At 41.8% G+C, this 15,589-nt stretch overlaps 1 protein-coding gene across 4 annotated transcripts in view; it reads right to left on the bottom strand.

The window, feature by feature from the left end:
- Positions 1 to 683: 683 nt before the first annotated feature.
- The window catches only part of MET (MET proto-oncogene, receptor tyrosine kinase), a 112,633-nt gene continuing 97,727 nt past the window's right edge, over positions 684 to 15,589 (bottom strand). For all 4 annotated transcript variants that reach the window (XM_041727697.1, XM_041727700.1, XM_041727699.1 and 1 more), the window contains 4 exons: positions 14,061 to 14,170; positions 12,704 to 12,869; positions 2,965 to 3,101; positions 684 to 2,855 (listed from right to left, as the gene is read on the bottom strand). In XM_041727697.1, coding sequence (XP_041583631.1) covers positions 2,645 to 2,855; positions 2,965 to 3,101; positions 12,704 to 12,869; positions 14,061 to 14,170 — 624 coding nt within the window. In that variant the 3' untranslated portion in view covers positions 684 to 2,644. The remainder of the gene's footprint in view (positions 2,856 to 2,964; positions 3,102 to 12,703; positions 12,870 to 14,060; positions 14,171 to 15,589) is intronic.

The following is a 15,589-nucleotide window of genomic DNA, read 5'->3' as shown; positions in this document are numbered from 1 at the left end:
TGATTGAGTTTCCTATAGAGGTGCATTTCTTGGCTAGGAGGGAGTGCCACTGTGTACAAGGAATGAATGCTCTCTCATAAAGAATCAGCCCCCACCATATTTTGTAAGCATCAGTTTAATTTTGGGTCTTTTTTGAAACCAGATTGCTCAAGTGCCAGTGATTTTTAGATGACTGAAATATCACCTTTGAATCCCCTTACCATTACAAGAATATTCACAAGGTAACCTGAAGGTATGTTTTCTAGTAGCTGGGGGTTCCTGATGGGTGGGAACCTGTGTATATGGAAAGGGTAGTTTTAAGGGGCTAAGAAGGCCTCTCTCCTCCAACACCCAACTAGATACCTCTCTGCCAACTATAGGTTTTCAGCTTCATTGTCATAGTGTCTGGTCCAAGGATGCACCTTGCTGGAGAAGAGCGTCATGCTAAAAGTAGGAGACGGGTGCTCTAGCAGTTGCAAGAGAAATGCGGGTAATTTGGCAACTCAGGGCAAACCACTCTTAGAAAGACAGAGACTTCCTGAGATTCAAGGATGCAAGTTCCTTTAGCTGTCCAGGAATTAACTGAGGTTCTCATATATGGATGATCTTGATGCAGCCTGGTGAAATCAATCTTAGGCTTCCTCTGTCATTATGTAAATGGAATAGGTAATCAAGCATGACTAGCAATAACCAACTCTCAGGAACAAGATGATACATTACTTTAATTGTATGATTTATCAAAACAACAACTATTAACATACAAAGTACCATTCAGCTCAACTGCAGGTATAGGCAGTGACAAGTATCTAATTCTTAGAAGAACCACTTACTCTCACAATCTGTCCAGACACATTAACCTAAGGACATGTTCATAAATAGCAAATATGATTTTCACATTGCAGCCTTCTTAAGCATATATACAGGTGTGTAGTCTTGTTGATGGGTTGTTTCCACAAGCTGTTTCTGTTCCTGATGCATTCATCCTCTTGCTAGTAGGTATCTGTTTCTGCAGAGTTTTTTTGTTACCTACCATTTGCAATATTTGTGCATTAGTATCACTCTTTACTCTTCTGAAACAGTATTTAAATTGGAATATATCTCTGCAGCACAATCCTTTGTGTCTTCTGGTAAATTCCACCATTGTCAAAGAGTTTAGGTTGTAATCACTCTCTTGTAATATCGGCCCAGGTCTACTACTGAGCTTCAGTGTAACACACTCTCTTTATAGCTTGCTGTGTTAACCCTTGGCTTCAAGTCCTGGTGATGTAATGAGGGTGGGGTGTACTGGCAATCGGTACATTTCCTTATCACTATTTACAGCCATTGAGAACTATGCTTTTAATAATCCAAGTCTGACATACCTTGTCTGAAATGTTCACAGTGCAGTATTTTCGTGGCCTAACAAAAGTTTTCTTATATCATTAAAAATAAACATTTTTATAAAAATATAATACTTTAAGTGTTTACATTGACAAAAACAGAGTATCCTGTGCCACATGCACTATACAGTAGTAAGCACAAAATCCCACAGAACAAAACATTACAAAAGTCCTGCCCAGAATAACTGTTCATCCAGGTGAAATGGCTGGAACTTTCAATCGCTTTTATTTCTTTGTAAAATATGTCTTGCTTCACACAAAGCATATCCTAATGAAAAACTGGACTCCCAGAAAGTTTTATTACCTCCAATTGCTTGTGGAGTGGGAAGCTGCCACCTGAGAAAGAGGCTAATATTTCCAGTCCATTGATCCTTTCTTTGCCCTACGTGAGCCATGATTGGAACGAATGAACCTTATAGTCTGATGTATCCTGCTTTAAAAACATGCTGGTTACCTTTAAAAACACCGATCACAAATCACTTGTTTTATTTTCAGAATCTTCATTAAAAAAAATACAGACAAACCATCTAAATGTCCACAACCATTAGAACAGTATCATTCTCAGTTGATTTCTAAATGACAACTAAATATTTCATTGTGACTAAGCTATTTTATGAGAACCTTCTTAATGTCATCTATGTACAATATGTAAATATCCCTATTAATTTCATATCCTGCCATTTTGAAATGTTCACTGTGTTGCCTATCGATATTTCTCCATTAAAAGGAATGTGATACAAAAATTTAAAAGGGAATGTTTGCCTAATGGGAAAATGACAACATCAGTAACAAAAAATGTTAGTGACCATACAACACATGAAAGTTCTTTGAAACACTTTGATTCTAAATGAATGGCTTGGTACTGGGGCCATGTCTGTCCTGAAGTTTACCACTTCTTCTGAATTTTCTGTGATCAAGAACCCTCAGAATTCATTGCCTCTGTTTCTCATATGAAACCATGGAGGATCCTGATTTTTAAAGATTTCAACCTGGAATTCAGGTTTTGGCCTGAATGTACAGGAGCATCATCACAGCTGTGCGGTTGCTGTTGGTCACTGGCCTAGGGGACAAAGCTTCTGGCTCTGTCAGCGGAGAAATTCCTTAGAATCTAGTCATTTTAAATAGCAATATAAAGTCCTATAATAGTGCAATCTTGGCAAAAGCAAAAAATATCTGGTGCCCTTTCAATGGACAGGCAGTGAAAAAAAAAATCGAACAAAGTGTAGACTGTTGTTTGGAAAGTTCTATGACGTTTCTCAGAAGGGAGCTGATGAGGTATCCATCCATCATGTGTCCCCCTCGCCATCAATGTTATCTTGTGATGACAAGAGAGAAGGATATGGAGCAACACATTTGACATTCACATAAGTGGCGTTCACATGGACATAGTGCTCCCCAATGAAAGTAGAGAATATTGCTGATATCCTGGAGACCAGTTCAGAAAAAGATGGGCGCAGTTCAGCTCTAGGGTGCCAGCATTTTAGCATCACTTCGTATCTATTTCAAAAAGGAAGAAATGCTATGACAGACATCATGAAGGCAGGCACTTTGGAAAAAGTAAAGAATATAGGCATGACGGGAGATTTTTGTGAAAATTCCTACTTACAAGGGATCTGGGCAGTATTCGGGTTGCAGGAGCCTTCTGCCTTGCAACAAGTAAACTGTTATATCAAAGGTGTTGACGTCAGGATAAGGTGGTGCTCCTCTTGTCATCAGTTCCCAGAGGAGCACGCCAAAGGACCACTAGTCAAACAAAGGAAGGGAGAATCCAGGTGAGGACTGTGACCGTATGAACATGAAAGGTGATGAGTAGGTCTTGATAACTAAATTGAGCTGAGCATATTCGATACCATTGCTTGTTGGGGCAAACATTTCCTTAAAGGCAATTAGGAAGCTATACATTTTATGATTACACCGGAATTGGATAAAGTTTAGATTATAAGCAAATGTAAGGTTTTTAAAAAGAATGTCTGAATTCCACATGATGATTAAGATTTCATCTACAGTTAGTACAGTACAGTTCTCAGGTTCTCATAGGATCAAAGCATTAACACGTCTCTATCTTTCTCTTTGCCAACAGTTTCAGTACAATTTTATATGATTCATAAAAGAAGAAGATAAAGGAAGCTTTCCAAGATTTAAATTTGTTGGATTTCCTAATAAGTGTAAATACTCTTCAAGAAATGTAACCATAGGGATCCCTGGGTGGCTCAGCGGTTTAGCGCCTGCCTTTGGCCCAGGGTGCGATCCTGGAGTCCCGGGATCGAGTCCCGCGTCGGGCTCTTGGCATGGAGCCTGCTTCTCCCTCTGCCTGTGTCTCTGCCTCTCTCTCTCTATGTCTATCATGAATAAATAAATAAAATCTTAAAAAAAAAGAAATGTAACCATAAACAAAACACCAAGAATCAAAAAGAAATGTAACCACATCTAACTGTTAATGTTAAAAGGCAAACTCTAAGTCAGTGTAAGTACAAATTCATATTAAAAATCAGAAGTGATAAAACTGCAAGGCAAGAAGGTTCTCTATTGAAAACTAATTTCAATAAAATAAATGTAATTTAAGAATGTTAAAGTACAAGATTAATATAAAACAGCTGTATTAGTACTTTGTTGGAATATTATAGGGACACAGTGAGGTTAAGTGACTTGCTAGAAATTCCCCCAATAAATCTGAATTCACACTGGGATAAACATTTAAGAGTTCTTGACTCTTGGGTCTTACTTGGTCTACTAAACTGCACTAAATATGCAATTTCTTGATTTAAAGCACTCTACTTGGAATACACTAGGTCATACATATTATCTCCCCCTGGACGTGTGCCAAAGTGAGAGTGACACAAAGAGAGTAATTCGGCATGTGTGGATCCGCTGGCTGAGGACCCAGGAAATCAGCTCTTCCTTAGCAACACATCTAGGCCACTGACGACCAAGAAGTATAGGAGGGGAGAAAGGAGGCCCTGAGAAAAAGGAGGCTTGGAGGGAAAGGAGAACACAAACCAGACAGGCAGAGTAGGAAAATAGAATATTGAGAAGCAAGTGCAGCTTGTAGCATTCAGCCAGGAGAATAAAGCATGTCTATCTGAACACTGTGACAGCCCCACAAAAACGAGGTAGATACTGTAGTTGCTGATACAAATCTCCATTAATGGCTTTCCCTTTGCCAAGTGCAAGAACCCTTTAAGGCCATTGACTGCCTTGATTTAAATACAGAAAACACTCTTTCCCAGGTGGGAACTAAATAACCGTTGTCCCCTGCAGCCTTTCAAAATCGAAGTTTCCAAAAACTGAAAATCTTATGAGCCACTTCTGACAACTTCACTGCGTTAACCTTTAAGTTACAGAATTTGCATTAAAGTTTAAATCAATATAAGTATCTACTGACACTTGGTGCACAAGTAGGTTACTGTCCAAGTTACTGGATGAGCCTAAGGTTGATTTAACAGGGTTAAGAGTATTAACTGTCAACCAACTGTCACACAGAACAGTTAGATAGAGTAATACAGAGCAATAGTAGAAAAGAGGTACAAATGCTATGAAAAGTCAGAGGTAAGGTTGGGGTACTGAGAAAGTCTTCAGGAAGAAAGTGACAGTAGATTTTTTTTTTTTAAGATTTTATTTATTTATTCATGAGCGGCAGAGAGAGAGAGAGAGAGAGAGAGGGAGAAGGAGAGAGGCAGAAGGAGAGAGGCAGGCAGAGGGAGAAGCAGGCCCCATGCAGGGAGCCTGACATGGGACTCGATCTTGGGTCTCCAGGATCACGCCCTGGACTGAAGGCAGCACTAAACCCCTGAGCCACCTGGGCTGCCCTAGACTTCAAGAGTGGGGAGCATTTGTTTTCTAGGTGCATAGAATGTGCAGGCAGGAAGAGCTCTGGATGGAGGGAATGGCCCTAGAGATGAGGTACTTGTGCGTTTTTTTCAACCATAAGAACACTAGGTCACTCTCCTTGATGCGTGGAGTAGATGAGGGGGATAAGCGATAGATAAGGTTGAAACAAGAGCATGCTGTGGGAGTTTTTGAGTGTTGAAAGTGAGCTAAGCTGAAATGGATGGGACATGCGGTTGGGCTCCAGGAAATTGCACCTGTAAAAACACTACGCTTTAGACAAATCGGGAAGCCCATTCACATAAGGAGACCAGCCAGAGGAGTTTCTGAACAAGAACAGGTGAGGGGTGCTACTGCATCTTGGCAACATGGAACCCAATGAGACTGACTCCCAAATTAGGGTGGTAGGAAAGAGTATATATCATACAATAAGCCAGGAACAGCCATCATGTCCTTTAAAAAAAGATTGTTTTAGTTAATCCTTATAAAAACCCTGTAATGTAACTGGTCTGGTAGGTGCTCTAAGGATGAGGAAACCAAAGTTTTGAGAGGATGGTTACTTGTCTGTGTCTGTGATTAGGTCTCCTAACCCATAGCCTCGGCTATAGGTTTATTTGGAAGCAAATTCAAAAATGGAGACAGAGTTTGATAAATATCTGAGGAATTATAGGACTTGGGAAATGGTTGTGAATCAGAGGAGGGCTGGAGGACTCAGGACAGGAACGGTGAGAGGGAGGCAGCTTTCAGGAAAAGCACAGGACTGCCTGCATTCCAAACTCTCTGGCATAGCTTGGGGGAAAAGATGGTGGGGGAGAGAGTGAAGGAGAATGAGGCCGACCTAGAAAAGAGAGGCTAGGGGTGGGCAGGGAGTAGGAGGGAGAGAAAGAAGGAAGTAGGAGAAAGAGGAAGGGAGGGAGGAAGGGAAGAAAAAGAGGGAGAGAGAGAGAAAACGAAAAGGGGAGAGAGAAAGAGAGGGAGAGGTAGATGTTCAACGCTTATGCATTAGGCATGATGGAGAGAAGTCAGTTTTAGTTTCTCGACAGGAGAGCTCAGCCATTCGCATTTAACGGGTGCACGGACCAGCCATTCTGAGTATCTGAGCACCAGCAGTGAGCTCACCTGAAGAATCTCTACCTAACTTTATCAAAGGTGAAGATCAAAGCAGTTATTAGACATGACAGAGTATTATATAAGCCACAAAAAATGATAGAAAGTGACACAGCTAAGGCAAGCAAGGAATGGAGACAGTCAGATTCAAGCACTCAAGGTAAATTGAGTGGGTAAATTGAGATACAACATGATTTGCAAAAAATCCACAACTGATTAAAAAAATGGATACATTAATAAAATTTTATCAACTGGTAAATTGAGAAAATTTTCAAAAAAATTTAAAACTGCTCTCTGAAAGATATCAGTAAAAAGATGAAAAGACTAGAAAAAAATATTTGCAAAAACATGAATTTTTGATAACAATTAACAATAATAACCCAAAAATATATAAAGAATTCTTAACAACTCAATAATAAAGAAATAAACCATTAAAAAAACAGATTAACTTCTAAAACTTAAAAAGAAATGGGCCAAGGATTTGAGCACACAGTTCACTAAAGGAGACAGAAGGATGGCAAATAAACATGAAAAGATGCTTAGCATCACTAATCACTTGGGAAATATGAATTGAAAAGAAAACGAGACACGACCTCCGCCTAGTAGAATGGCTAAAACTCCCAAACTGACAATGTCAAGTGCAGGTGAGGATGCTAAACAACTAGAACTCTTATATTTTACTGTCAGGAATATAAAATGATACAGGCCCTGTGGCAAACAGTCAGCAGTCTCTCATAGAGTTAAATACACACTTATCTTATAACCCAGTAATCCTACTTCTGGATTTTTACCCCCCAAAAATAAACCTTTACACACAAAACCTTTAAGCAAATGTTTAGCACTTGTAACTGTGTACAAGCATGGCTTCAAACTAGAAAGAACCCAACTGTCCTTCAAATCGGTGAAACGATAAACAAAATGTGGAACATCTGTACAATGGAATACCATTCAGAAATAAAAAGGGATGAATGACTCTTATGGAAAACAGTATGGAGATTCCTCAAAAAATTAAAAATGGAAACTACCAAAAAACCACTACCGTACGATCCAGCAATCCTACTTATGCGTAAATAGTCAAAGGAAATGAAACCAGTATCTTGAGATATTTTCACATCCATGCTCATAGCGATGCTATTCCAATAGCCGAGAGATGGAAGCAACCCTAATGGCCATCAACAGATGAATAAAGAAAATGTGGTACAAACATATAATGGAAAATCACTTGGCCTTAAAAAAAATCCCGTCATATGCTCCAACATACAATGGATCTTGAGGACATCAGGCTAAGTGAAACAAGCCAGTCACAAAAAGACAAATACTATATGACTCCCCTTACATGAGGTATCTGAAGTAGTCAAGCTCTTAGAACCAGATAGGCTGTTGGGAGGGGGAGACGGGGAATTTTCAACGGGGAGAGAGTTTCAGTTTTGCAAGATGAAGAAGTTCTACAGATCGGTTGCACAACAGCGTGTCTCTAGTCAGTTAACACTAAGTGCCATACACTTAAAAATAGTTGAGATGGGCAGTTTTCTCTTATGGGTTCTTTGCGACAATTAAAAAAAAGCGGAGAACATCTAGAAACATTGCTACTACTGGAACAGCATGGATAACCCTCAAATGCCTTATGCTAATAAAAGGAAACAGAATCAAAGGCCCTTTAAGGAATGATGGAAAGAGTATATGACTCCATTTATACAACATTCTAGAAAAGGTAAAACTATACAGACAGGAACAGACCTGTGCTTTCCAGGTCCTAGGGACAGCATAGGGGTTAACTACAAAGGAGCACTGGGAGATTTTCCTGGATGATGGAACTTCTATATCCTAGGCATGGTGGTGGTGGTGGTCGTACTTCAGAACCTAAGGAACAATTCTTAAAAAAGGGTACAGCTGGTGTTGCATAATGATGATGCCATTAATAGAAACAAAAAATGAAGGATCGCCAGTTCACAGGACTGGACAAAGAAATGGACTTTGAACATGGTGACTTTGTGATGCTGATGAAAACAATCCAGGAAGAGAGATTCGACGGTTACTGTTGATGGGAATGGTTGAAATTATTGAGGGAGGTTGATGCCTAAAGACCTCCCTCCTCCCCTCAAAAATCCTGAGGGACAGTTGCACGTGGGATGTGAGAGATGGAAGAGAAGCTGTCAAGGTTAAAGAAAACATAACCCAGAATCAGGAGGAGAACCAGGTGGAACAGTGGCCCAGAATCCAGAGGAGAACGTTTTGAGAAGGAAGGGGTGGTGGACAACGTCCGAGCGCTGCAGCAGGGTGAGGAGGCCCGCTGGGTGAACACCCGGGAGGGCCACACTGACGTGACTGGAAGCACTTGCACGAAGCGCTGCACGCTGTACGAGGCGGGGTATGAGAAACTCGTGTCGTGTTTGAATGGGCGTCAAGAGGATTCAGATTTTAGCTGAGCTCCATCTGGGCATGTGAGAAAGGAGACCTTCCTATACGCAGGCAGGTTTCTGCTTGGGGGTCTCTACCTACAAGCTTATCACGTGCTTTTGGGAATGTTCCATGACAACATTCCAAGGATTGTGCGGTCTTGGAAATTAAAGTTAGGGCGAGCTTATCCTCACGGTCCATGAGCATTTGCCGCCGCAGCACCCAGACGGAGGACTCCCGTCCACCCTTTACATGGGATACGGCGTCCTTCCGTGGGAGGGAGAGAGACCCAGCTCCGCACGTCAGGAGCCAGGGCGCACTTCCAGCCGAGAATCTGAGTGACAACTGCTGTCTAAGGAGCGGTGGCCTCCGTGCTGTGTGTACGTGTGTGGGGTTGTCTAAAACCTCAGAATCAAAAAAATACATAAATAAAACCTCAGAATCACAACTCTTGCCTTGAATAGTCAAGATTTCATCAGTTTCTTTTTTTTTGGTTTTGTTTCAAAAGCTTTGCTGAGGTATCACTTATGTATCATAAAATCTGCCATTTTTTAGGGTGAGTCAATGATGTTTAGTATATTTATTTGTGCAGCTATCATCACAATTCAATTTTTAAAAAAAGATGTATTTATTTATTTATTTAGTTAGTTATTTGAGAGGAAGAGTGGGGGAGAGAGAGAGAGAGAGAGAGAGAGAATGCACAAGCAGGGGAAGGGGGGCAGAGGGAGAAGAGAATCTCAACCGGACTCCTGGATGAGCACAGAGCCTGAGGCACGGCTGGATCTCATAACCCAGAGGTCCCGACCTCTGCCCAAATCAAGAGTTGGCTGCTTAATTGACTGAGCCATGCAGGTGCCCCCGAAATTCAGTTTTTAGACCAATTCCAACACCCCAGAAAGTTCTCCACTCCTGTTTGTGGTCAATCTTTCCTCCTGCCCTGAGTATCCAGGCAACCGCTGATCTGTTTGTTGTCTCTCTAGTTTTGCTGCTTTCTAGAAATTTCATTTCATTCAATATACAATCTTGAGAGTCTGCCTTCTTTTGCTGGACACGGTATTTCTGAGGTTTATCCATGTTGTAGGCATCAGCAAGCAGTTCCCTATACTGCTGAATGGTAGTGATCCGTTGTACAGAAATGACATGTTTTGCTCATCCGTTCACCAGCTGAGGGACATTAGGATCGCTCCTGGTTTTTTCCTATTATGGATAACAGGACTGTGAACATTCACGTACAAGCCTCGCGTGGGGATATGTTTCCATGTGTTTATTGCTAGCTATCCACGTATCTCTTTGGTGAAAGGTCTATTCAAATCTTTTGCCTATTATAAAAAATCGAGTTATTTTTGGCTTATTGAGTTGTAAGCGTCGGTCTGGTTCCTGATGGCGACTAACCGTCTGGGTGGAATGTATGCTCTTTGCGGACAGGCTAATTCTCCCTGCCTTATCATGCCTTCACCCGTCACCCACCCGTCACCGTCACCAACACGTTCCCAGTCTCCCTCTTTAGCCCTCATTTCTTTCATCTTTTTCAGAATCTTTCAGGATCAAAATCCCAGGCATTACGCCCTAGAATGTACTACCACGTCCTTTATTAATCTTTTCCACTCCAAGGTCTCATCCCTCCACTACGTCCTGTAACACGTTTATTGAAAACAAACTCCCAGTCACTCACTCTCAACTTAGACTTTAATGCCTCCCTCACTTCCTCAGGAACTGAAATTCTGCTTTCACTTGAAGACCACAGTGTCTTTGAAACCTGCTGACTCACGGGGAGGAGGGCAGATGACTTCTCACTTCCCAAAGCCATACTCAGATCTCTGTCCCCTGTCATCTCTCAGTAGCTGCCAACCCTTTCTCTTTGGAACCCTATGCCCTCCATTAATATTATTTTCTGCCTACCTTGTTTGCTGGTGTCATCAGTTGACATTTTTTCCCTTTTCGCTTGTTATCTTCAAGGACTGAAAATCCCTGTTTCTCTACCTCTGCACATCACAGTCCTCTTGACTTGTACGTGCAAATAGGGTAAGAGTACTCTACACATTCAACACCCAGGCTCCTCGGCCCACTCTAAACCTCCAAGCCATTCAAGTCACTCAACTTTCAAGACTGGTTCTGTGTACTGAGGAGCAGTGGACCCTGCTGACCACATCCCATCTCTTCTTGAAGCTTTCTCTTCCTCCGACTCTCATGACAGCCTCTTTCCCTAGGTTTTTTTGTCCCTCTGCTTCTCTCCCTCATTTCCTATGTGTAGGTTCTCTGGAGTAATTGCTTTTGGACTCTAAAAAGCCTATTTCCACCCTTGACCTCTGTTATGGATTAAACTGTGGACCCTCTAATCCTATTCATATGTTGAAATTCTAATGCCCAGTGTGATGGTATTAGGAGGTGGGGACTCTCATCTACCTAATGGGGTGTGGACGAAGGTAGAACCCTCCCGATGGCATTAGTGCCCTCATGAGAGGAGACACCTGGGAGCTTACTCTTGCTCTTTCTCCTGCATGAGGACACAGTGAGAAGGTAGCTACGTGCGAGCCAGGAAGAGAGCTCTCCCAGAACCCGACCATGTTGGCACCCTCATCTCACACTTCCAGCCTCCAGAACTGAGAGAAATAAATGTCCGTTGTTTGAGCCACCCCGTCTGTGGTACTTGGTTATGGCAGCCCAAGTCCAGTGAGATAACCAACAAGGTTATACGAGCTGCAGATCCACATTTCCAAATGCCTGATGGACCTTCGCTTGGATGTCTTACTCCCAAGTCAAACTCAGTATGTTCAAGCCTCAACTGGTATCTTTCCTCCTCAACCAGCTTTTACTCCTCTGCTTCACATACGTGTCACCGCACTAGCATATAACTTTGCTCATCTTCGACGTTTATCAATTTCTTGCTAAATATTGTTGTTAATACCTCTGAGATGCCTTTCCCTCCATCTCTTTCCTGTTCTACAGTTTCTGTGTTATTTCAAGTTCTACCTCAAAAGTCATCTTCCCGCATGTACTTCTCTCAGAACATCTTAGAGTAGAGACGGTGGTGTTCTCCGATTAGACTTTAATTTTTCCACATGGCCCGAGAAGAAATTCCAGACTCCCTCGTTTGGTTTCCAAGAACCTTTGTGATCTAGTGTGTGTATATTTTTCCCAGTTTATCCTCAGAATTTCCCTCTGTGCCTTCTATTTCTGCCAAATCACCCATTGCTTACAGTTTCCTTAGAACTTGAAAGATGCATATACTTTCCTGCCCCTCTGCCTCATCTGGGTTGTTTTTTGTTTCACGGCCCATTCTCTCCTCCTTTTAAGGCCTATATCCAGCCCTGCCTCCTCCACCAGGTAGAAGGGAAGTAACGAACCTGGCTGCCCTGGAGAGTCTCTCCCACCCTCAGGACACAGGGTAGGAAAGACACTTCCCATCTTTTGAAGCTTGTTCTGTGAGAAGATGGCCTTTGTAGATAAAGAAGGGCACGTTTCTAGTTTTTTTTTTTTTTTTAAGTAGGCTGCACGCCTGAGGTGAGGCTTGAACTCACCGCCTGACCCTGAGATTAAGAGTTACGTGCTCTGCCGACTGAGCCAGCCAGGCGCCAGGAAGGCACATGTCCAGCTGGGTACAGGGATGCTGCTCTCACTGCTGGGCCTGTCTGGGTTATAGCTTTCAGATTTCTCGAGGTGGAATTCAGCTGCCCTGGAGCTATGAGCGGCTGGACTAATCCCAGTTACTGACAGACATGCCTTCTCTTCTCTGACGAGCCAAAGCTCCTGGAGGACAGGCTCAGGCCTGGTTCAGCTTGGGACTTCCTAGAGACTTAGCATGGCGCCCTGCTAGACAAATGTTTTTGATAAACGAATCAATTTATGAAAACAAGCTGCGGGTTAGACAATCAAGGTCATTTATCCTTAGGAAGAAACTGAAATGAGTCGTGTGGAATGCTTCCTTTTTTTGAAAAAAATTAAATTGCCATAAAGCTACTATGAATGTTGGGTATGAAAGTAAAAGAGGAGAAGGTCAGGGATGATCAGTACGTTACCACATCTGACTTGGTGGTAAACTTCTGAGTTTGCAGACTTTCTAAAGCCATCCACTTCACTGGTAGTTTGGCGCCTGTTTTGTTGTGTACGCTGTAGTATTCTTTATCATACATGTCTCTGGCAAGACCAAAATCAGCAACCTTGACAGTGAATTTTTCATCCAGCCTATAGAAAGGACAAAAATTATTACTGGCGCCTGAAATAGAATAATTTACAGTGATGCTATCTATAGGTAGCAACAGGGACTTCATATTCAAAATCTGCAGCTTCTGCAGAGTGGGCTTCATCTGGCCTCTACTGATCAACACTAAATTTCAATGGGAATTCTTGAATAAAAATGCTCGACATTTATATCACAAATTCAACAGGCCAAGCAAAGAGATCAATGATGTGGCATGAGAAAATCTCTTTTGCTTTAATTGCTCTTTTGTTGGCCCCCCTCCTAGCTCTCCTTTGTTGCTAAATCAAGTTTGCCAATTGACTACCACAAGGAATCGCAGATCTTCCCTTGTTATCTTACTAGTAATACTCAGTTTTATGGGGGAGAGATGACACGGGACTGTTAGTCTACCATTTCTTTCACAAATGGGCTAGGGTATTACACAAAATTCACATATCCCACCACGGAGGTAACAGAGAAACAGGATACACAGTAAAGCATCCGACGAAAACAGCAAGGCTCAACAAAAATCAATTTCCGCTATCTGAGGCTATGCATCCTTTGTTTAAGCTGGCTTTTATGTTGTTACACTGACCAAAACCAAGGTAGGAAATTAATAGCAGAGCTCTCTCATTCACACATACCATAAGTCATGAATCAGTGCTATGTGAGGAAAGCACTGAATCCATTACAAACTGTTGACTGTTGAATTATACAGCCCAGGCAGCCAGACACAAATAAAGCTCTTTGTATATTCATTCCCAAATACCATTTTTGGTAGGGCTTCTGCAGGCTGACTTCAAATCCAGTCTTAGGAAGTTGCAATATGTTGGTATTTGTGTTACTGGCCCTCTCCTTTTCACTGTGAAATGCTGAAGATCAAATTCTCCCTCCCAAACACTAATGCAGTGTGAAACCACAACACTGGGGGCTACTGGTGGGAAGGGAAAAGAAAAGCAAAAGCACACAACAGCTGTTTAAGACCCCCTCTGGAGAATTCCTTTTAAATTCTCCATTTGATAAAGCCTGAAAGCCCTGCCTACCTCCCCAGTGCTTACATTTTGATTTAAAACTGTAAGGGAAATAAAGGGCTTTTGCATAAGAAGAGAAAACACCCTCACTAGTTTTCAACAGTGGGAAACAGATTCCTCTTTGTCACTTAATTTGGACTGTGGCACATAGATTCTTATACTTACATACAGTTTCTTGCAGCCAAGTCTCTGTGGACAAACTTTTTGCTTGCAAGATATTTCATGCCTTTGGCTACTTGAAGACCAAAGCCAATAAGATCTTTTACAGTTGGGTTCTGCAATCAAAGAGAATTGAAAACACATAAGCTAAGTATCTAATGATCTAGCGATGATCTCAGAATTCTGAAATGTTTATAAGAATTATCTTGTTTCAAACAATAACTTGTGCCTTGTTGATAACAGCAGTCATTTATTAGATATTTGCATCTGTTATTTGCAAAGTACCAGGCTAGATGCTTTTGTGAATTTTGGCTAATCCTTATACACTTCTGTAGGGTGGATTCCATTTTCCAGATGGGGAAATGGAAATATTTTTAAATTATTTTGGTGTGGTGGGGCCAACAGATGGAAGACCACTGCTATTGAAGAGGTAGCTAGTTATTGACAGTTCCCAAGAGGAGGGGGCACGCGCCATGCCAAGCAAGGTCACATAGGGAAGCACCAGGATTGGCCTAGGAGGCAGAGGGAGCAAGAAAAAAACATAGGCAAGAGCTTGTTTTGTAGTTTCTGAGGCAGGGTTAGCAGATTTAGGACTGGCTACTTCGAATAATTTCAGCAGGTTCTGGGGCCGTAGGGGCTATCTGCAGTCATCTGGTACCTGGCCCTGAAGTGATTACAGCGGGTGGATAGTGTCTCAGTGTGTGAGAGTTTTTTAAAGGATGTGATTGGGGTTGGTTTGCTTATGAAAGGCCTGTTCTTTGAAGGTGAGTTGTTTACTATCCATGAATTTGCTAGTTCTGGAAAGGGCAGTCATGTTTAACCTAAAATTCGTATGGAACCACAAAAGACTCCAAACAGCCAAAGCAATTTTGGAAAGTAAAGCAAAGCTGGTGGCATCACAATTCCGGACCTCAAGCTCTATAATGAAGCTGTAGTCATCAAGAGAGTATGGTACTGGCACAAAAACAGACACATGGATGGATAGAATAGAACAAAAAACTCAGAAATGGACCCTCGGTGTATGGTCAACTAACCTTCGACAAAGCAGGAAAGGATATCCCATGGAAAATAGTCTCTTCAACAAATGGTGTTGGGAGAATTGGACAGCCACATGCAGAAGAATGAAACCAGAGCACTTTCTTTAATCAGACACAAAAATACATTCAAAATGGATGAAAGACCTAAATGCGAGACAGAAAACCACCAAAATCCTAGAGAGCACAGGCTGCAACCTTTTTGACTTTGGCCATAGCAACTTCTTACTAGACATGTCTCCGGAGGCAAGGGAAACAAAAGAAAACATGAACTCCTGGGACTTCATCAAGATAAAACGCTTCTGCACAGCAAAGGAAACAACAAAACTAAAAGGCAACCAAAGGAATGGGAGAAGATATTTGCAAATGACGTATCTGATAAAGGCCTAGTATTCAAAATCAGTAAAGAACGTACCAAACTCACCCCAAAAATAATCCAGTTAAGAAATAGGCAGAAGACATGAATAGATATTTTCCTGAAGGAGAGATCCAGATGGCTAA

The sequence above is a fragment of the Vulpes lagopus genome, chromosome 13, assembly GCF_018345385.1.
Source record: "Vulpes lagopus strain Blue_001 chromosome 13, ASM1834538v1, whole genome shotgun sequence".
Classification (NCBI taxonomy): domain Eukaryota; kingdom Metazoa; phylum Chordata; class Mammalia; order Carnivora; family Canidae; genus Vulpes; species Vulpes lagopus.
Note: the sequence above shows the minus strand (reverse complement) of the source record. Positions and strands in the feature narration are given on the sequence as shown.